The sequence below is a fragment of the Protobothrops mucrosquamatus genome, unplaced genomic scaffold (genome assembly GCF_001527695.2).
Source record: "Protobothrops mucrosquamatus isolate PMUCROS unplaced genomic scaffold, P.Mucros_1.0 scaffold45, whole genome shotgun sequence".
Classification (NCBI taxonomy): Eukaryota; Metazoa; Chordata; class Lepidosauria; order Squamata; family Viperidae; genus Protobothrops; species Protobothrops mucrosquamatus.
The window spans coordinates 1,046,982-1,071,104 of record NW_015386427.1 but is presented as its reverse complement, the minus strand read 5'-3'; the positions used below and the strand labels follow the sequence as shown (position 1 = coordinate 1,071,104).

At 35.4% G+C, this 24,123-nt stretch overlaps 1 protein-coding gene across 1 annotated transcript in view; it reads right to left on the bottom strand.

The window, feature by feature from the left end:
- Positions 1-24,123, bottom strand: part of MLLT10 (MLLT10 histone lysine methyltransferase DOT1L cofactor) — a 126,108-nt gene that overhangs the window by 24,368 nt on the left and 77,617 nt on the right. The window contains exons 8-10 of the mRNA XM_015811558.1: positions 23,359-23,614; positions 21,555-22,124; positions 7,562-7,734 (exon numbers count right to left, since the gene is read on the bottom strand). Coding sequence (XP_015667044.1) covers positions 7,562-7,734; positions 21,555-22,124; positions 23,359-23,614 — 999 coding nt within the window. The remainder of the gene's footprint in view (positions 1-7,561; positions 7,735-21,554; positions 22,125-23,358; positions 23,615-24,123) is intronic.

Genomic DNA, 24,123 nt, shown 5'->3' with positions numbered 1-24,123 from the left:
TCTATAGGAAGGACATAATTTCAAATTGTATTGTTCATTTTATTACTAATTCTCAAAAATATTAGATGCAACTGAAATAAAGATGCCACTGAAATAAACTGCCAAGCCATTACATTCTATTTCAGTGCTTTTGAAGCTCCTTGACCATTTGAACTTAAAAGGACTACATCACAAAATTGGTTAGACATATTTTTGTCAGGCACTTGTTTTATGAGACAGATATATTTAATGTGCATAACCAAATATAAGAAGTATAAACTATCTGATATTATAAAATACCTATCAAATTAAATGCATTCATATTGATTTAAAAACAAAAATATTAACACCTAACAGTTAAAAGCCAATAACAGCATGTGTAAAGAAATGAAAATCTATTACTGTCCTCTATAGAAGGATAAAAACATAAAATGTAAGGGCAAAGAATTTAATTTTTAATTATATGGAAGACTTCTAAATCTCAGCAATTATTGCTTTACTACTCTCTTTTTGGACATGTCGCAATTTTACCAGGTAACTTTTAAAATAGAACCTTTAAAAATTGATTTCTTAAAAATATGAAAAATATGAAAAATGAATATAATTACACATTATTTAAAGATTAATCACTTTTATCCTCTAAAAGATTTTGTACTAGCTTGCTTAATGTATTCCTACATTTATTACCTTACCATCCTTTCAGAGAATACAGTCACATATATGCATATTGTGTTATGTAATGGAACTGTATGTGTGTGTCTGCACACGGATTTATGAACATATATATAAATTCACCACCAGTAATTGTCTTAGGAAGCTAAACTGAAGTAGTGCTTCTCTCAGTTCATCAGAGAGGTCAATGTGCCTCAGTTGCCTGGAGACTGATGGTTGCTACAGCAGCATCAGATAAACCCGACTAAATAAGCTTCAGCTTGAAGGCAGAAACCATTTACTGCAGGACTAAAGCCTGATGCGGCTGTTTCAGCATGCTGTGGTGTGCAAAAGACTACACAACTCTTTAGCAGCCTTACTGAATTATATTTATAAGGAGGCATATGTTACTGAAATCAGATTATTGAGCAGTAAATATTTTAACTGAACCAAACATCATTATCACAAGCAACTATGATTCTTTTGTTCCTATAGTAAAGTCACAGGTTTATTTGAAATTTCCCTTCTGGTTGTAAATTCTACTCTTTTCCCCAGAGTCTATAGTCAAAATGACAACCTCAAAAAGGAGATTTTGCTTAATTTTATCTAGTAATAGATATTCAAATTAGACATTATGAAATTACATTTTTAATAAAGATGATCATAGAAACATTTTACCATTTGCTGGGTATATTTTCACAGAAATATAAATGTAAGTTAACAATAGCATTTTTGTTGATATCAGAAAATACGGGATCATTTAGGAATCCTTATGTTAACGGAAAGAGAAAAAATTGATTAGATATCACTGTTTTTATACTACCTGCCAGCAGGGGTCACTCTGGAATGTAACAAATACAATACCACTTTTCAAAAACAGAAAGTCAGGACAATTTGTTAATTGTCCCACATACTTTGTGCATAGAACTGCTGTAGATAATAAATGTTCCAATATAAGTTACATAGTACTGTTAGTCTATTCCTATTTTCAGGAAAAATATTAAGATCACGTTTGTATTATCTCTCATTATAGTTAAAATTTGAAAAACAGAATGGTTGTCCAAATATTGTAAATGTCTATTGTGGTTAATCTGTGAATGTTGTTCAAGATACTCCAAAGAGAAGCTTTCCTGTTGCACAATTTTAATCATCTACTGAGAAGCAAATCCCCATGAATTCAATGCCTTTAGAGCCAGGTAAATAGTTAGGCATTCTAGCCTTTCGGATAAATTTGAATTTACTAGCATCTTGCTGCATTTCCAGAATAATAAAGTTCTGTGATAATCCATGATTGCTGATTACAATTTCTTCTCTGGTAATGTAATAATGTAATTCCTGGAATGTAGATATAGGAATTCCATATACTTTATTTGGGACTATGCCTGGATCCGAAATTATGGGTGTGGGATGGTCATTTCCCAAGCCTCTTTTAAATAAGTGGATTTACATAATACACAATGAAACCCATTTTTTTTTAATTTGAAAAAAATCTGATTTTATTCTGATGGAAAAAAGGGCTCAGCTAAAAAACAATTAGTATTAATTGGAGGAGCCATGGTGGCATAGTGGTTAGGATGCAGTACTGCAAGCTAATTCAGCTCACTGCCAGGAGTTTGATTCCCACCTGCTCAAGGTTGACACAGCCTTCCATCCTTCCGAGGTCGGTAAAATGAGGACCCAGATTGTTGGGGACAATATGCTGACTCTGTAAACTGCTTAGAGAGGGCTGTACAGCACTGTGAAGAGGTATATAAATCTAAGTGCAGAAAGGCAAGAATTCACATAATTGAATTCCACAGAAACAAGGAAGAAAAATAATTGCTATATAAATAGGTAAAACAAATAGGTAAAACAAGATAACACTGATTAAAAACTGAAATAAACAAAATTGTATGCCCCAGATGGGTGACAGTTCCACATAATAAAAACAGACTTGAGCATATTTTACAGGTATTTACTTAAAAATAAATTACTGAAAAATATTACAGAATTATGACCCTGCACTCACATCTTTCAGCAGCAACCTTCTTCCATTTGCTGGTCTTCATATAGCCAAACATCTCAGCTGAGTACAAAAATATTACCATACTCAAGAAAATACTGAGGTTTCCAGAAGTATCAAAAAAAAGGATTTTAGAAACTATTCCAAAATAGTCCAGTATAACAGTAGCCATGGAGTGTTGATTTATTATTGGGGAAGGGGAAATGAAACAGCATATCTTGGAAAAGAACGTGTCTGGAGTCAAACAATTGCAAATTGCAACTCATTGCAACTTCCCTCTATATACAAATGATAATTAAGCAATTTAATGCAAGCAACTTGTATATGTACTAGGCTTCTTTCAATTTTTCCTCTTCACCTAAGGAAAAATTGTGAACTCTAGGAACTGAAAGAATACGTGGAAAACATAGCTTAAATATGGAAAATATAAAAATAAGCCCATTGTATCACATTATAAACAGCAGAATATACTTTAGACAACATCATCGGCTTTCTCTTTTTCGTGAAGGGAAGGAAAGCTATCTAATGTGCAACAAATTCAAATGGAATATATTTTTAAAAGAATAAAAAAGTGGCACTGAAGATAAAAGAGAAGGCAAAGCCACACAGTAATAACTTTTATAAAATGGGATGTAACACTTTCATCTTCGGAATAAATGTGTGGAAAAGGAGCTAGAAGAGGGGAAAAAAACTAAATATTTAAGATATTAATTGTAAAACTAAACTACAGTAATAAATAAGCTAACATGTTAATATTCAATACTTACAGTACAATCCTATTTTGCTTTTCTATGGAGTTTATTTTCAGGTGTACAACACATTACACATTAGCATAACATAAACAACTTGTCAAAAAAAAATCTAACATTCACTTTTTCAGAAGCATTAAAGAAACAAATAATGAGCAATTATTATTCAACATGTGCCACCTATTATCTATCCTCTTTCTTTGGAATAAACAGGTTAAAAAGCTGCTAATGGCTTTCTAAAAATGTATTTATCCAATGTTAGCACATAAGTAATAAAAAACACAAGGCATTGATATATGACATCATCTAACTGAATTCTAACAGATATTCAAAACAATTGCAGTAAATGTATGTGTGCATACAGAGAATCCTAGAACGAATTCAAAAGTAGAAACATACAATTAAAAGCACTGTTATATAATTACATATACAGGTAGTCCTTGACTTATGACTACAATTGAGCACAAATGTCTAAGCAACATTTGTAGTCATAAGTCAAGGACTACCTGTATATGTGATTATATAACAGTTCTTTCAATGTGAGACATTTTTAAAGTGAATTTTTCCCATTTTATGACTTTTCTTGCCACAGTTGTTAAGTGAATCACTGCAGTTGTTAAGTTAGTAACATAGTTAAATGAATCTGGGTTCCCCATTGACTTTGTGGGTCAGAAGGTTATAAAGGGAGATCACATGACCCCGGGACACTCCAACTGTCATAAATATTAATCAGTTGCCAAGTGTCTGAATTTTTATGGGAGAAAGTGGCAAGAAGGGACAAGCAACAGGGAGAAAGCAGAACTGCTTAACTTATTTTTTTCATCCATCTTTATACAAAAGGAAAAAACAGTCCAACCTATCAAACAATACAGTAAAAAACACATTAGGAATACAAGTTAAAATAGGCAAGAAAATGGTGAGTGAGCACCTGTCCACTCTAGACTAGTTCAGCTCACCACCACCAAATGGATTAGACCCCAAGATTCTGAAGGAACTGGCAAACGTGATCTCAGAACCACTGAACTATATCTTTCAAAGATCCTGGAACACTGGGGAACTACTAGAGAACTGGAAAAGAGCTGAAGTAATTCCCATCTTCAAAAAAGAGGAAAAAATAGGTCCAGATTCTGGAAAAGGTAAATCAAACAACAAATCAGCAAACACCTAGAGGCAAATAAACTCATAACCAAAAGCCAACATGGGTTTGTCAAAAACAGATCATGCCAGACAAATCTTATTGCATTCTTTGACCAGATGACAAAATTAGTGGGCTAGAGGAATATGTGGATATAATTTACTTGGATTTCAATAAAGTATTTGATGAAGTAGACCACAACCTACTATTTGATAAGATAGAAAAATGTGTATTAGACAGCATCACTACCAGATGGATTCGTAACTGGCTGACCAACCACACTCAATGTGTAGTGCTCAATGGAACTGCATCTACATGGAGAGAAGTATGCAGTGGCGTACCCTAAGGCTCAGTTTTAGACCCAGTAGTCTTCAACATCTTCAATGATTTGAATGAGGGAAAAGAATTTCACATTTGCAGACAACACAAAGCTAGCAGAATAGCCAACATTGCAGAAGATAAGCTTAAGATACAGAAGGATCTTGATTGGATGCTATCTAACAAAATAAAATTCAATGGTGAAAAAAGTAAGGTTCTACATTTAGGCAAGAAAAACCAAATTCAATGAAGATGATTAGGGGACTGGAGACTAAAACATATAAATTAATGGTTGCTGGAATTGGGTATGTCTAGTTTAATGAAAAGAAGGACGAGGGGAGACATGATAGCAGTGTTCCAATATCTCAGGGGTTGCCACAAAGAGGAGGGAGTCACACTATTCTCCAAAGCCTGAAGGCAGGACAAGAAGCAATGGATGGAAACTAATCAAGGAGAGACACAACCTAGAAATTTCCTGACAGTTGGAACAGTTAATCAGTGAAACATCCTGCCTCCAGAAGTTGTGAATGCTGCAACACTAGAAGTTTTAAAGAAGAGATTGGACAACCATTTGCCTGAAATGGTATAGGATTTCTTGCCTGAGCAGGGAGTAGACTAGAAGACCTCCAAGATCCCTTCCAACTCTGTTATTCTGTTCTGTTATTCTGATCATGTGACTATGGAGATGCTGCAATGGGCGTAAGAGTGAAAAACAGTCATAAGTCACTTTTTTCACTGCTGTTTTAACTTCGAATGGTCACTAAATGAACTGTTGTAAGCTGAGGACTACCTGTATAATTGAATAATTAGTATTTGCTCATTTACTTTTGTTTCTTAGAAAAAAAAACTATAAACCTGGAGTAATTATATTTTTACTTAAAAAAATTATTACACTTTTTTTTAATGATGCACTACTTACCGTGTTTCCCCGAAAATAAGATTCATTCTAATTTTTTTTTCCTCCAAAAGAGGCACCAGGTCTTATTTTTGGGAGGAGGGTGTCTTTTCCACTCACCTCCAGCATCGACAGCCCCGCCCAGCTGGCCCATTTCTGCGGCCGAAGGAGCAGCTTCATTCTGCAGCTGAGAATGGAGTTCCGACCTTCAATTCGCAGTCAAAGGACTTTCCAGAAGGCCTGTGCAACTGAGAACCAAGCTATGGATTCAATCCATAGCTCGATTCTCGGCTGCAGAGGCCTTGCAGAACCAGGCCTGGGGACACCACAGAAGACGGGTCCGGCAAGGAAAGGCCTGGCTGCAAAGTAAGCAGGTATAGGGTGTGGGGCAGTTTCACCCCCTCCACCCCCACCCTAGCTTGATTTTTAGATGTGTACCTTGCCCCCAAACTAAGGCTTATTTTCAGGGTAGGTCTTACTTTCAGGGAAACACGGTACCATGGGCATTAAATGAAAGCTTCAGTAAATACTTCAATTTATCTCACCTGTAAAGTTGAAACTTATGAAGTGTTCTTAAAGGATTAACAGACTTTAATCCTATGCAGACTTACCAGACACACTACTACAATCAATGGGACTTATTTTTGAACCATTAAGTATAGCATTTCACTTGAGTGTTGAAGTTCAAAAGTTTCTTTTAGCTCTAGTAATCTAGTAGGCTATTTTATGTTTAAAACAAAGAATTTTGCCTTTTGGGAATACCTGATGTATAAAAATGACTGCTAGAGTAGTTATGATGACAGAAGATCAGAAGCTTTTTCACCTAATTTAGTGGTTAAAAGGTTAATGTAGTAAGGAACTTTCCTGAAATAAAACTAAGATGCAATTTAGCTTTATTAGGTCTAAGCTCTATAGGTGAATAACTAAAGACGCTATTATAATTAAGCATGAGTTGCCTTCATTATTTTCGAAAAGAGACCATGAATAATTTCTGTAAGTAAAAATATTCAGGTAGCAAATTAGATTAAGAAAAGAAATAGTTTGTTTGCTACTACATACTATAAATAGTTTGTTTGCTACTACAGGTATTTATATAGCTGTATTTATATATTTATAAACATTTGTTAGTTTGCCTTTACACTGCTATTATTATGATTAATATGCTAGTTTTTATATTACATTACAGCATTTCTGCTAAGATTGTAATATATTATACCACAAGTGATTACATTAAAAAAATAATAGCAACTTCAATGGCTTTCAAATCTGCTTACAAATTTAAAGATACATTCATCAAATTATTACGCAATCAGATATGCCAAAATAAGACTCTAAGTAATTAATAGTAATTACTAACTATAATTCAGTGAAGATTTTCAAATATATCCATTAGCTGGGTTTACAAATATAATGTAAAAACTATTAACCTATAGTATACAGAATCACAATTGACTGGGCTAACATACCATGTTAAATCACAACCAAGCAAACAAAATTAGATTAATATAATGAATGAATCCTGTCACTGACAAAAACTGCTAAGAAGACAAAGCAAGTAAAAAATAGAATACCAAAACAGAAAGTCCATTTTCAAAAAATATCTAACTTTATAGTATGCAAATTCTGAACATTAAATACATTTTTGAAACTAATCAAAAGTGAAACAATTAGAAGTTAGCCTGGTTTTCTCCATAATACGCTAAAAAAAAGGAAAAATACATATATGGTATATTCTTTCTTTAGATACATTTGTCTAAAAAAGTATATGCAAAATGCCAGTATGTCCCATTTACCACACCAATATTGACCATCAAATACTTTTAACAACCTACTTGAGTTGCAGCAACAGCTGTAGCTACAGAAGGTGTAGAAGACAAAGTTGCCACCTGCTGCACATGACCAGAAGACTGCTGAGGTAAATGTGAACTGGAAACAGGAGTGCTAGATCCTGAGCCAGAGACTACATTTGGAAAAGATACTGCTACTTCATTACTGCTATAAATGCCTGTTAAAAAATAAAGAGGAAAACACATATTAACTAAATTATTACAAAAGCTGGAGCTAATTTTTTTTATTTAAAATCAATAAAACAGTTATAACAGACTTTATGGGGGGAAAAAGATTGGTGACTATTCTAAACCAAAGCTTTGCCCTTCTATGAACTGTTTAGGAAAATATTCTACAAAAATTTAATACATTGATGATGGGATTTCTTTAGAATTAAATGAATCTGGAGAAAGAATTTCTAAATGCAACAACAGAAAATGAAATAAAAAGGGAACACAAAACCTAACTACAAACTTGGTACATTTCTGATCCTGAAGTGCAGAGTTTATTGATTCAAACAAATCATGTCAGTAGGCTGTAAAAGAGATTGTATATGGAAACCAATTTTCTATATCAGTGGATAAAACAGAACTGTGCAAAATGCAAATGGTGCAAGGAAACTAACGAAAAAGCTCATTGTTTAAATAAAGAATAATTACAAGAAATTTAAGACTGCACGCCTGATCATCAGGTTATAAACAGTTTTACATTGGTATTCTCTTTTTCTTACAAACTGTTTCTCTGAACATTTATACAGTTCACAAACATATAATTATTTCATTTATTTCATTATGATGATTAAATCAACAAGCAGATATTTAGTATTTCACTTCTATTAATGTATTCAGTCAATAATTCTGAACAAGTCAAAATGTACAATAATTACATCTATTTCTTTTCTTTGGATGATTCTATCCAAATTCTGATGGCTGTCTCCCGTAACTAATTTTTCATCAACATCCTCATCTACCAATTATTATAGCAGTGATCCATAAATAATATTATTAAATAATACTGAAAGATCTTATGTATCAGACCCAAAGATGCAAACAAATTCTCCATCTTACAGGAATAGGTATAGATAATGCTACGTATAGATTCAATATACAAAGTTTAGAAGTGAAGGAATTCTCAAATTAATAGTATACAGTTGGAATATTATTTTGCTGCAAAAGACCAAAGTTAATATAGTAGATGTTGCAATAATCTATAGTAGATGTTCACAATAATCAATTTGTATAGGAAGATATGAAGAAAGTGTGGGAAGTAGAGGACACATCAAACTTTCCAATAAAATGTCTGATGGAATAGATTAGTAAACTTATGACAGACATTTGTGAATAAAAGTGTGAAAATATGGATGGAACTATGAGGGCCAAAATTTACAATCGCCTCTTTGTTGAACACATCAAGGAAAGCTCAATTGACTAGATCTAGGTAACTATCCATTGGGAGAGGAAGTATAACTACAGACAGTTACACAGGACTAATTCTGTTGGCTATCTTGTGGGAACATCTCTGTCTGTTCATTTGACCCATATTGCATATCTAGTTCTTAAGCTTGAAAGAAAGAGCAATCAAAATAGTCTCTCCATATCAAGACTCACTGCAAAGATCTGTAACACATATTCCAAACAGTGATTAGGTGCAAAGCCAAGCTTTCCTTACCGTTATTTAAATGGCCAATGGAGAAAAAGGCAAATATGTCCTGAAGATTTCCTAACACCCTGCAATGATGCTTTTTGACCCAATTGTGTGGTGCTTTAGTTTCAATCTGAAGTAGGTTGATGATTAGTTAAGAATGTCATGGTTACAGAACTAACAGGAGACAAAACTTTGGTAACAATCCTTGATGGGGAAAGAATTGGGTATCACATAGACTTCCATCAAAACAATATCTATGATACCATTTACAATAAATTTCAGAACAATTAGGCTATTCAGTCAAGATAAATGTTTGATGATATTTTAAAAAAAATCACACAAGTGAATTAATGGAAATTATGTAAATTCAGCAATCGATGCTTAAAACCAAGCACATCCATTTTTAATTGTCAGCTTTCTTATTAAATGTATTAAAAAATTTAAAAACGTGAAAAATAGTTGTTCTAACACTTCTGCCAAAAATATTTTTCAAAATGTTGAAAAATGGCATTACTGAAATGGAGCTGCTTTACCTCCTAATGAATTAATAAATGGGCAATAATTTTCCATTTTAATTAAAATTAATTTGAAAAATACTGTATACCCACATACACACACATTGTGACTGCATCTCTCTCTCTGTGGGTGGGTGTATGTGTGTGTGTTATAAAGTGAACATCTCTCTCTGAGTATTGCAGCATATATATTCAGACTACATAAAACAACAAAAATACATTTTTACTAGAAAAGATTGCAGAATCTTCCTAACAAATGAATATCTGAATTTAAATCATGAGTTAAATTAATTGGATATAAATTAGATCTACTGTGATAGGCTGTCATTTAACTTTCTGAATTTACTCTTGCTCCAAATTTAGGCATCCCTTTGTTTCTATCAATATATTGGTATAAATAAGACATCATACTTAATTTTGATTGCTGATTAAAATACAGCTACTTGCCCAAGTACAATCACTAAAGTTAATATGCTTGAATAAACAAAGTGTCTGGCTTAATGTACAGATTATGCTGGAACATAATTTCCTTAACAATTTATTGAGAACTCACTGAATGTCACTTGAGGTTTGATGCATCACTCTACACATTAAAGCAAGATTTCTCAAACTTTCTATTGCAAGCCTTGGGGCATAGGAATTTCCCTTTTGCCAAATTACTGTACAGGTACTAGACTGGGCCACATGCTGGATTCAGATGTCTGGGCACTCCCCAACTGTTTTCAAACTTACAAAAACTCCTGTCAATTCCCAATTCAAGACCACCCAGCCAGGATCAACTTCTATCAATTCCCAATTCAAGACCACCCAGCCAGGACTCTATAATTATCTCACTTTCATCCACTTCTAAGGGTGATTCTTTGTGGCCTATGTTACATTGAGTCATGGTGCTGAGTCTGCTTGTATGCTCCAAACACAAACTTTCTGTTTCTTCTGTATCTTACAAGTAGTCGATGCCACATGACAGGCATTGCAGAAATTGTTGTTAAAGGCGCAAAGGCCTTGGGAGTGAATTCTGACAGTGACCTAGCTTTGAATGTGCAAATAGGGCTAGGTGTTCAAAAGCTGGATTGCAGGCAGATTGTGCTATCTCCCTTCTTAGATAAGCCAACAAATAGTTTATCCAGACAATGTGGGTGCCCTTTCTGAAAAGTGGGAGCTCTCCTAGAATGTAATGTAACAGTTTTACTCAAATTTCATCTGAGAAGCTCTATACTAAAGAATAGCTAATGATAAAAAAGACCTAAATCTCTAATTCATGATCAAAATGTAAACATAACTGAAGCAACCATGTCTACAACTGATATCAGAGAATGTCCAGTTCAATAAGTAGTAAAAACACTACTATAGGTTGCTAATCCAACAGCATAGAATGCAGAAACCTATATCTAGAGTAGAAAAGGAACTTCTATTAAACTTGCCCAGCCAGCCATGAAGACTTTTTCAAGATTTTCTTCAATAAATGATTCAGTGCAATAGATTGATTTCAAATAATCAAGAAAACAGACAGATCTTCAATCAGAAATGCTTAAGGGACATTTTTTGTGATGTAATAAACATGTAGATATTCTAATAACTAATCACCATATACTACAAGATAACGAATTAATAAAATAAAAATTCCATAGTAAAATTGCATTTCAGCTAAAAAATACATATCTGGAATATAAATGTAATTAACAAAAACACCACCTTTTGCTGATATTTGACAATGATTTTCTATAGCTATACCTATAATGATGGGCTGGTTGGAAATTATATGTATTCTACCTCTTTTTGTAATTCTGTTGTTATACATATAATTGTAAGACATTGACCTACTTAACATTGATATTTTAAGAATATCCTAGTGCATTTACTGTAATCACATGGCTTAATTTGTGAATGAAGTGATAATATTAAAATCCAAATTGGTGGGTTACCCATTCAATAATATGCATATCCGTTCTTTTTTCTTAAATGGTTTACAGTATATCCTCCTTTTCTTTAGGAACAACTACTGTATGTTTTCCCCCACAAAAATGTCCTTCTAAAGTAAATTGGGCTGAGAGAGTGACTGGTCCAAACATCACACAGTGAGTTTCTATGGAGGTGAGTTTGAATGTCAATCATCCCTATATGGTCCAACATCCTAATCTACACAATGGCTACTTAACAATCTAGTTACAAATATAGATTAGCTTTTTAGGATCTATGCTATGGCACCAATCACTATTCCACACTTAGCTGGGTTATTAAAAGCTTTCTGCATCTCTATATACAGACTGAAAAATATTTTTCCATTTGTCTTAAAAGATGGCAGGCTGTCTATGTGGGCTTCAATATCAACATGTCATCAGCCAACAATCTGTTGCTCTTGAGAAAGTGGACATGATCCTGGAGAGTATGAACACAACCATTTATCTTTTAGATCCATGTTATTTGAAAAACCGTCTTTTCCTAACTATATTTAACAGATCCACCAGAGAAGAGAGACATGTATATAATACAGCTCCCTTGCCTTAAGGAGCTTTACCTGGTAAGAAAAAAGGCCACCTCTATGGGCTCAGTCCCTGTGGAACATCATCCCTGCAGAAATAAAACTGACCCTCACCTTGACACTCTTTCAAAAAGCACTGAAGAAATGGTTTTGCCAATGGTCTGGGGACCCCACTGTGGTACAAAGTCCATCAAGTGGTTAGTTTGATTGTTGTCACCAGAGTGGTGGGGGTTTTGGGTTTTATTTCTGCTGGCCACCCAGAATTACTGTGAGTTAGGCAGCCATATAAATTTTCTAAATAAATAAATAACAATCACTATAAATTGTTTCTCCTTTTCACAGCTATTTTAATGATTACAGCTTTTATGAAGCCGCTATGCTTAATGAAAACATTGCCTAACAATAAACTGATATTAAAGAAAGTAGTTCAAATATTAATTCTTGCCAATTTTACAACATTTGTATAACCACAAGATCATATATATGGATTCACACTAGACAAACAATCAAGTAGAAAACGGTACCTAATCAAGGTACTACCATGAAGAAAACCACACTTCTTCCAAGAATGGCAGAGTAAGCTACTTTATATAAATAGGGAGGAAACTCTCACTATCTAATTGGGTAATGAAACAACTGCAAGCTCAGAGATAACTAAGGACTCCACAGTTTAATCATGAGTTGTCTTCTATTGGAACTGCAGAGTCTGAGGAGAAGCAACTGTGAAAATAAATTTGATATCCATACTGAAAAAGAAGTGCCAGAAATTAAATTTTGAAATGCAGTCCATGACTATGTTTTGTGGGGTACTAGAAAACATAAAATATTCAAGTGAAAAACACATGATGTTATTGCTTCATATATATATATATATACAGTGAGGGAAAAAATTATTTGATTCCCTGCTGATTTTATACATTTGCCCATTGACAAAGAAATGATCAGTCTATAATTGTAATGGTAGGTTTATTTTAACAGTGAGAGACAGAATAACGACAAAAAATCCAGAAAAATGCATTTCAAAAAAATTATAAATTGATTTGCATTTTAATGAGAGAAATAAGTATTTGATCCCTTATCAATCAGCAAGATTTCTGGCTCCCAGGTGTCTTTTATACAGGTAATGAGCTGAGATTAAAGGGAATGCTCCTAATCTCAGCTTGTTACCTATATAAAAGACACCTGTCCACAGAAGTAATCAATCAATCAGATTCCAAACTCTCCACCATGGCCAAGACCAAACAGCTCAGACAGTCCAAGGATGTCAGGGACAAGATTGTAGACCTACACAAGGGTGGAATGGGCTACAAGACTATTGCCAAGCAGCTTGGTGAGAAGATGACAACAGTTAGTGTAATTATTCACAAATGGAAGAAACACAAAATAACTGTCCATCTCCCTCGGTCTGGGACTCCTGCAAGAACTCACTTCGTGGAGTTTCAATGATCATGGGAACTGTGAGGAATCAGTCCAGAATTACACGGGAGGATCTTGTCAATGATTTCAAGGCAGCTGGGACCATAGTGAACAAGAAAACAATTGGTAACACACTACGCCATGAATGACTGAAATCCTGTAGAGCCTGCAAGGTCCCCCTGCTCAAGAAAGCACATGTACAGGCCCATCTGAAGTTTGCCAATGAACATCTGAATGATTCAGAGGAGAACTGGGTGAAAGTGTTGTGGTCAGATGAGACCAAAATCGAGCTCTTTGGCATCAACTCCATTCTCCGTGTTTGGAGGAGGAGGAATGCTGCCTATGACCCCAAGAACACCATCCCCACTGTCAAACATGGAGGTGGAAACATTATGCTTTGGAGATGTTTTTCTGCTAAGGGGGCAGGACAACTTCACCGCATCAAAGGGACAATGGATGGGGTCATGTACTGTCAAATCTTGAGTGAGAACCTCCTTCTCTCAGCCAGGGCATTGAAAATGGGTCGTGGATTGGTATTCCAGCATGGCAATGACTCAAAACATACGGCCAAGGCAACAAAGGAGTGGCTCAAGAAGAAATACATTAAGGTCCTGGAGTGGCCTAGTCAGTCTCCAGACCTTAATCCCATAGAAAATCTGTGGAGGGAGCTAAAGGTTCAAGTTGCCAAATGTCAGCATAGAAACCTTAATGACTTGGAGAGGATTTGCAAAGAGGACTGGGACAAAATCCCTCCTGAAATGTGTGCAAATCTGGTGGCTAACTACAAGAAACATCTGACCTCTGTGATTGCGAACAAGGTTTTGCCACCACCAAATACCAAGTCATGTTTTGCGAAGGGGTCAAATACCTATTTCACTTATTAAAATGCAAATCAATTTATAACTTTTTTGAAATGCATTTTTCTGGATTTTTTATTGTATTCTGTCTCTCACTGTTAAAATAAACCTACCATTAAAATTATACACTGATCATTTCTTTGTCAGTGGGCAAACGTACAGAATCAGGAGGGGATGAAATATTTTTTTCCCTCACTGTATTTTTCTTGTTTACATAAATATTTCTTCTGCAAAACTTTTTGCTCTTATTTATATTGTTTCAAATGCTCTTATCAATAATTATCCACAGCAGATATTCCACAGTATCCTAAATCATTTGAATTTAAATTTATTTTTTTTCTATATGAAACACTTTTTTGTTTCTTCTTCAAATAGATTTTTAATAACTAATAATAATAATAATAATAAAGTTGGAAGGGACCTTGGAGGTCATCTAGTTCAACCCCCTGCTCAGGCAGGAAACCCTATACCATTTCAGACAATTGGCTATCCAGTCTCTTTTTAAAAACTTCCAGTGTTGGAGCATTCATTGCTTCTGGGGGCAGGTTGTTCCACTGTAATTGTCAGGAAGTTTCTCCTTAGTTCTAGGTTGCTTCTCTCCTTGATTAGTTTCCATCAGTTGCTTCTTGCCCTGCTTTCAGGCGCTAATTGCTGATTGCTATCTTGCAAATGAGTTACCACAAATGCTGTCTGTGGTAAATCATTTCAAGATGTCCAAAGATGATTGATTTTCAGAAAATTTTGTTTTCTTAGGAAGCATTTAACAAAAATGTAACATTTCAAGTTTATATATATGTTTTGAACTGTCCGGTCCATAAATGTTCCTGATAATAAGAACAAAACTATAAAATAAATTCTAGCACAATAAAGATGTAAAGATTAACTGCTTGATTATGAATAACTATGAATCGGTTAAACTTTCATTATTCCTTTCCTGAAAGTATCATGTTTTGTCCATGTACTTTAAATGCCAATGGCAAAAAGGCTATTTGGTGGCAAGCATTTGAGAAAGTATCTGAGAAACAGTGGATTTGAATTAGACAGCGGATAGTTCCTTACTATACAGAAAGGTAATGATAAAAAAGCTTCCTAAATTGTATCCCAAAGAAATAGATATTAAAAATAAAAACCAGTACTTGAATAAAACAAATGAAGTCATTTTTATATTGATATTAATATTAGAGTTGAGTGGTACAATGGTTAAAGACAGGGGTGTCAAACTGTCGGCCCACGGGCTGGTTGCATCATCGGAGGCTGCGCCCACCCCAGCTCCGGCAATGCGAAAAAAATCACAGTACGTCGCAACATGTCACGTGACGCAGCAAGTTTGACACCCATGTTTAAAGGGATAGAATAGAACCACAGACCCCCACACAGAAGCTCACTGTATGATTTTGAACCAGTCACTCTCAGTCAAACCAACTCAAAAAGTTGTTTTTTTTTTAAAAAAGTACTACATCAGAAACCTTGAGAAGCAGGATATTAAATAAATATTCCCAGTCAATTTTCATGCTTTCACTTACATGAGCTGCAGTTTCTGAAAATGTCTATATTTGCTAAAAAATAAAGCATCAACCTCACAGAATAGTAAACATTTTCAATAGTAAAATTGAAAATGTAGCCCTAGCCATAAATGGGGTTTTGAGGCAATGTTGGATGTAGTAGCAACTGCAGTCTATAGGAATATGACCTTAACAAAAATTAACCACTGGTTAAGTTAATTGCCCTGTTATCGGCGATTCCTTTTCAATGGATTATACTGAAATTTAGTTAATCAGTTTCCTATTCTGGGCATCAATTCAAGAACTCCTTTTTAAATTTAGATAAGAGAAAAGGCTAAACCACACTCAATTTTTTTTATTCATTTCACCCAATAATGTCATATAACTATTAAGAAAGATTCAATTAAGTGGCATTGTATTGAATAATTCAGAAGGAGCCAAGATACAGCTCTTCTTATATAAATACTGAAATCAAAATTGATCTGAGAAACTGAGGAAACTGAGGAATCAAAAGCAGAAACAATCAGTGAATTAACTGGATATTTTGAATAACAAACTTACGGACATTATAGTGCTTGGAACTGACTAATTCTGCTTTCAAAATGCAATATGTCATTAAGAATCCTATGTCACTTACCTACATCAACTACAAAAATTTGGAATATTTCTTCTGTGATAACAATGGTACCATGAAATAGCAAAATAAACAATCATAGTTTCAAATATACACAAAATACTAGTACTATCATGATTTTTACAATTTTAAAAAGAACTATACCAAATCTTAAAAGCATGTATTTCTTGTACAGCAAAAATACAAAAGAATTGTCCTTTGTAGTGTTCAAATAGTAATAAACCCCGCCCCCAAATGTTCCAGGTATCTGCTGCTGTCTTCCCATTGGGACACCCTGATAGAGAAGAATATAATGCACTATTAGGAAAAGTGGCAGCAAATAAGAGATGTGAAGACAAGAAGATGAGTTCACGAAAAGAACAGAAACAAAACATCTGCAGGAAGATTAAAAATATATATGTGTACATATGAACAACAGAAATAAAGACTCAGAGAGACTCTGAATGTCATTGAAATAGAAGTTGGTAGATAGGATGGAAAAGTTAAAAAAATACTAATATAAATGGCCTTGTTGCATGCAGTTCTATGGCAATGAAGAAAAAAATTAATATAGAATTAGATACAAAAAACTATAGGATTGCAAAAAATGCTTCTTTGTTAGGACAGAGATGGGCAATATAGTACATGAAAATGTACATGAGAAAATCTACAATACATGACCACTTTCCTGTAGTCTTACAAAAGTTGGTAAATTGCAACCACAGTAAAATCAACACATTGAGCATGCAAAAAATTTAACGTACCATTTATAAAGCAGTCCAGCATATGTCCTCCCACTGAAGAAAAGATGCCAAACAAACTTAATTCCTTTGGTGATACATCATATGTTCCCTATAGCCTATGTCATTTGGTAACCACCCCATATTAAACTATTAAGTCATAAACTTGATATATGCCACTGATGGCAGACCGAGTGCCCAAACTGCAACCAAAACCCCATTTATTTATCGTTGGGTGGGCGTGACCACTGAGTGGGCGTGGCTGCAGTGGTCATGGCAGTGGGTGGGTGTGGCTGGGGTGGGCATGGCCACCTTGATGTTGCTCGTGGAGAGGGACGCCTGTAGGGACTGGGCAGGGTTGGGGGAGATCCAGGGGGTCTCTGGCAGGTGGGATGGTGGGCAGGAGGCTCGTCCTGCTGGGTGAGGCAAAACCAGGCAGGGGGCAGGGCAGGGGTGCCACTGCCGCAGGGCAAGGCAAGGCAAGGCACGGACTGGGGTGACTTGCATACGAGAGCATGGGGGCCAACTGTGTCCATCAGTAGCCACAGCCTGCCGGCCCCTTGACCAGCGTACTCTGAGGCTCCACAGCCCGCTGCGAATACCAGGCCAGCCCTCCAGCAGCAGGCGGAGTAGGGAAGGGGTGTTCCGGTATACCCGGCTTGTTCTGCGGCCTTATGGCAGCGGCATTAGGCACAATGCGCAAGGTGGCAAATGGCCGGTTTCGGCGCAACATGGCTGTTTGCTGCCGGCCGGGGCCATTTGCTGCCTCGCGCATCACACTCAATGCCGTTGCCATGAGGCCATGGAACAAGCTGGGCAGAGGTAAGGAACCGGTATAACGGTTTCTTACCGCCGCCCGGCTTGTTCCGCAGCCTCATGGCAGCGGCATTGCGCAGGGGACGGCAAACGGCCGGTTTCAGCGTGGCGCAGCTCATATTGCGCCCAATGCTGCTGCAGTCCGACTCGGCCAAAAGTGGCCGTGGAATAAGTGGGGCAAGTTCCCCCCTCACTTGTCGCGAGAAGTTAGAGAGTCTGATGAAACTTTTTTTTACCGATAGTCCCACAAACACGCGGCGAAGTCTAAGTGAACGGAAAAATGGAATGCAGCTGAAAGGTAGGTTAGTAAAATATGCTTGGGGGAGGCGAGGGCATTTGGGTGGGGGCGGGCGAGCCCGGCAACCTTACCCTACGCGGCTTTGGCAGGTGTCTGGCAGGGAAAGGGAAGCAACTGGTCTACCATGCTAGCGCCTCTGTGTTGCTTCTCTACCCCATGCACAGGCCCTGCTCCATCCCTCACATGGAGCACCCTGCTCCCGCCGCTCCCCCCATGGCACCTTCTTTCCAACTCTGGCACGTCACTTCCTCTGCCACTGTGTGGGACTAAAAATAAAGTTCAATCAATCAATTCCAACTTTGTGAGATCTTTTTTTCCCGCGAGAAGTTGAAATTGATTGATTGAACTTTTTTTTTGCACATAGCGGCGGAGGCCTAAAGCGAAAAGGTTTTATAAAACCCAGCTTAAAAAGCCCCTTGCCTGAGGAGATTTTGATGTAGGTTGCTCATGGATGGGATTTAAGGTCTTGGACTGGGGCGACAGCGCGTGAGCCCACAGAGAGGGCTGTGTGTGCCACCTGTGGCACGTGCCACCACAGGTATATGCTATATTCATTCACACATGTTTGTAGGTAAGTTCTCTGAAAGAAAAATAATACTTAATCCCTGAAAATTATAAATTATAAATTATATTGGGCACATTATTATGACATTTATCCATTATTTTTAAGACATTTTAATTATAAATATTGCTGTTAACAATTTTTTTAAGTTCGTGAAGAAATTATTTCAGATAATGAATGTGAATTCCTTTACTGTAGGCATCTAATGTGCAGGTATATGAACATTCTGACTCAAGAAATAAAGAAAAATTGTAGTGTAACATACATAAATATCCCAAGTATTTTTCTGAAAAAACTTACGTTGAATATACATTCTGTGCTCAAAAATTGTTAAGGAATAACAAGAAAGGGTGATTTCCTGAAATTAACCATGAGCAGAAATATTTTAAATATTTGAGTAATAGCTAGAATAACTAGAAAAATAATAGTTTGAAACAAACATAAAGGCACAGGATATTTAAATCATTCTTTAAAAAAAGAAGAAGCCGTTACATGCACCAAAGAAACATTTGCAATTTTAAGGAAGGAACAGCACATTCAGGAAGGATAGTGACTTTAAAACGTCTGTTGACTGCCCTCTTCTAGAGAAAAGGAAATGGTGTGCTTCAAAACAAGGACTCTTGTTTTTCCAATTACATTATACCCACACATTTTACTAGCATCAGAAATGAATTCAATTAGCTATCGCTTATTGCAATTACTCATTTTTTCCTTTAAAAATGCTGCTTATAAAGTTTTTTCTCTAAAAATCACATCTAAAACTGATGCAGAATCTGCTTTTGAGAAAGTATGTCAAATAATTATTTCAAAAATATTTTGAAAATATGAAATATTTTAAAAAGAATATAAAATAAATGACATGCTTAAATGTTTTTCACATATTACATCCAAAAACCATTCAGAATTCTAAATATCTTACATGCAGCCATTCAATAGCATATCCTTCTCCTGTAGAATTCTAAAAATTGAAGGAACAGAAAACTGTTTATACTGTATTAATAAAGAAGAATATTTGTAGCTCAGGGTTGACATGAGGGGTTATTGGTGCTCTCTGAGCTTGCTTGTTTTCTTGCAGACGTTTCATTACCCAAACTAGTATCATCATCAGTGCTAGACTAGCAATGATGTTACCTACTTTGGGTAATGAAACATCTGCAAGAAAATAAGCAAACTAAAAAAGCACCAAAGATCCTTCATGTTTATAATCTCATATATTCTGGATGATTTTGCATAAACAGCTACTTTTCTGTCCCCCTCACCCAATTAATATACTAGATTAGCAATAACATCCTGATATATCCATACAATTGCAATCACAGGATTTTGTGATCAAATACTAAGTAATTTCTTGGGGAGAGGGGTCTTGTAATAACTTTGAATGGTTTATAAGAAACCAAATTTGGGATTTTTTTTATTAATTCAGCTATTGTTTTTCTTTACTGTAAAAAGTAAATAGCCTCTTAAAGGTTTTCCCTTTTTTTAGTCATTGTTGAATAGCTTTTGTATAAAATAAACCAAGTTATAGAGAGTCTCTGCGGATTTTACTCTGCTAGTCCTTGCCAATATAGGGGGTGGTGGCTCATCTCCATTTCAAAGCCATTGAGCCAGTGCTGTCTGAAGACATTTCCATGGTCATGTGGCCAGCACTGTTACCTTCTCACTGAAAGGATACCTATTTATCTATTCGCATCTGCACGCTTTTGAACTGCTAGGTTCAACTGGGGCAAGAACGGAAATTCACCTGTCGTGTAGCATTCAGATCTCGAACCTGGGCTGCTGGCTTTCCAGTGAACAAGCCTAGCATCTTAATTGCTGAGCCACTGCACCATCTCAACCAAGTTATAGAGGTGGTACAAAAAATTCTGTTTCCGAAACAAATTGCTCCCTCATCACCAAATGTTCCAATTATCAAATTATCACAAATAGTGCTAGACATACAAGAATATTAGTAGTTTAATAATGCAATATTCCAGACTGTTTCCATGATTGTGCTATTAATAATCTTTCACAATCAATATGATTACTTCAATTTGACAAAAGTAAATTAGTCAATACTTACTTGTGAAAGTATCAAGTGTCTCCTCCTCTTGCCTCACTACATATGAAGTGCTGCATATCCTACTCTCTATCTGTATCTCAAAAGAAAAAGTTATTCTGGAGCATGCGGGAGCATTCACCAGCACATGCTACAAACTCCTTGAAACAGCTTGTCTTCCTAGGATCTCAATTCTAGAAACAGACTATAGGATTGTTGCAGATGCATTGCAGGTTCCCACATGTAATCCAAAGCACTACTGTCCTATTGGAACTGAAGCAGTGCTCACCTCTAATAAATTAGGATAATGGATGTCAAGTGTATGTATCACATGGTAAATAGCAATAAAGATAAAAACTTGAAAAACAATTCTTATTTAGCTTTTAAACATTTATAAAAAGGAAACTATTTTCCACAAAATGTAGCTTAAAACAGAATGGAATCAAACACCAAATACATTATTACTGTGAAGTAAAACTAAATTTAAACATGTATCTTCTAAAATAATACTAAATGCCTACCTGAACCAATAGGAGAGGAACCCACGCTGAGACTTTGTATACTTCCATTTCTGAGCAAGGTTGGGGACTTCTGCAGATTGGAGCTTGTTATGCTTCCTGCAGCAGATGCTACTGATGATGTTGGGGAGGCTGAACAAACTGACAGGTGAGAAATATTCTCCTGACTTTTATTTCCTTTGGGCCGACCAGGCCCATGCTTACATAGCTTATTTCCTTTTCGTTTCTTTTCCTTTATGGTTTCGTCTTCTATCCCAGATGACTGAGCACGTTTGTATCCTGTTGGTATAAGGTTTGAACTACCTAACTCTCCAGGTGAACTGTCAAAAATAGTAGGCTGGGAGGCAACAGTTGAGGTTGAAGGAAGATTAATTAAGGAAGTAAAACAATTCACACCACCTTCCTGACTTCCAATCTCTCCTTTATATACATCTTTGGTTGACAAAGTCTGCTGAGAATGAGTATAGCTGTCATTACGTAGATCTGAGTCTGTAAAGCTCAAAAAGTCTTGGGGAGATTGAACAGAACTTCCAGAGGATGACTTTGTACTGTTTGGAGTTCCCAAAAAACTTCCTGGAGAAAAGAGATGGGGAGAGGTGTTGATTGTTGAAAACAGATGTTTACTCTATTAGCAAACATTTAAGTATAGAATTAAAAGTGATTTTTACTAGCATTATACATTTTGAGTTATTCAGGAAATCCTAGACATGAATGTAGCTTTGTCTGTTTCCCAGAATTAACCAAACCTGACTAATTACATATATTCATGGTTTACAGAAACAGGGTTTTTTTTAATTACAATTTAGAGAACTTTCTTAACAGGTTTTCTAACTAGTCACTAATGCTCTACTTAATATTACTGCTAATATATTATTTTTTTAAGCTAGCAACCAACAAAAAATCCCTTCAAATTAATTTACAGTAAGCCAGCCAGAGTCACTTGTTTTCTGAGAATGCCATTTATGTGAATTAGACAAATGAAATGAAAATAAAAATTACATCTCTTTAATTGCTGGTTCTTTGGGCAGAAAAATATGTAAGAAAAAGAACAAGATAATCCTGGGAAAGCAAAAAAAGAAAAAAAAGCAGTAGCTTGTTCTTATCATATGTCCCTGATATATCCTTTGTAGGCAGTACAAAGATCAGGAGCCAAATATACAGGTAATTTCCCCCCCTCTAAAAAAAACATGTTCTCCCCCTTATCCTTACTAAACTCTCACCACACTTTCCCAATATATTTAGATTGGGCAATTAAGAGTAAGCCTGATTAAAAAATGCTTTTATTGATTACAAACATATATTTAAATCAAAAGGAAAGAATATTCCAAATTTCAGATAGAATTATAACAATTTATTATATGTAATATATTACAGTAAAGATAATAGGAAATATTCCAATAACAGAAATAGCTTTTTCAACTATAAAATCATTCCAAGAAAATCAAAGAATAAAATTTATACTGGAAAATATTATTCTCAGTACTATTGTGTATTAAACTAATTCTTGATAAAAACATGCAGTACTTTTTTTGATATATTGCTTCTCAAAATGTTTTTAGCATAAAATATAGTTCTTATATTAATCAAGTATAGGTTTTCACATTTGTTAGGACAATTACTTCTAGATAATGCCATGTAAGATACTGAGGATGTGCTGAAATTTTGCTGCTGCTAGCTTCTCCAGAGAAATTCTGAAGCTATTTATATTCTTCATATACTAAATATGAAAAATATATTTCACCTAAATTTATTTTTAGTTTAATTCCCTTGGCACTGAAGAAAGCAATACAGTACCCTTCAATAATACCTTGTTGAAAAGTACAAGCTGCTGATACTGCAGTTCCAGGAGTCCTAGCAGCACCAGGCTTTCTTCCCCTTTGACCTGAATTATGACCTGCTGACTTCTTCCCTTTGCTCTCTGAACCTCTGGCCTCTGAAACATCTTTGCCACTTGAAGCATGTGCAGAGACTTCCTGGAAATTTGCATTTGTAAAACGAGCTGTAGTATCTTCCAGCCTCTTCAATGACCCTGTCATAGAGCTGTTGGTAGTACTTGTGTAAGTCTTAATAGTATTGAATTGGGAAAAGGGAAGTTGAGAGAGACAGTTAGACCACAAGGAACTGACATAAGACTTTGCAGCAATCAGTGGCAGTGTACATATTAACCTGGCCTTAAATTATACTTAACTGGTCTCTCCACAGTATTTATAAAATCAGCTCCTATTTAATTACATCCTTTAACTCTTTATTTATTGAAAGGTTCTGAAAACTTCTCCAATGTAACTACCAATGGTATAACCTGAAAAGCTTAATTTCCTGCTTTTCTTTAAGTCACTAACATGTATTTTTAACTGCTGTACCTTAAACTCTATTATTAATTTGATAATCTGACTAAAGAGAAAGGAAAGAAAAATACATTATTTTAATATATGCAGCCCAGTGGCAAATAGAATTCATCACTTTAGCTTTATAAATAAAAGTATATATAAGATAGACCACAAAAATCTACCCTGAAAGAGCCATTTAATTTTAAAATGACTCTTTAGCTTAATTCAGAAAATACACCATTATA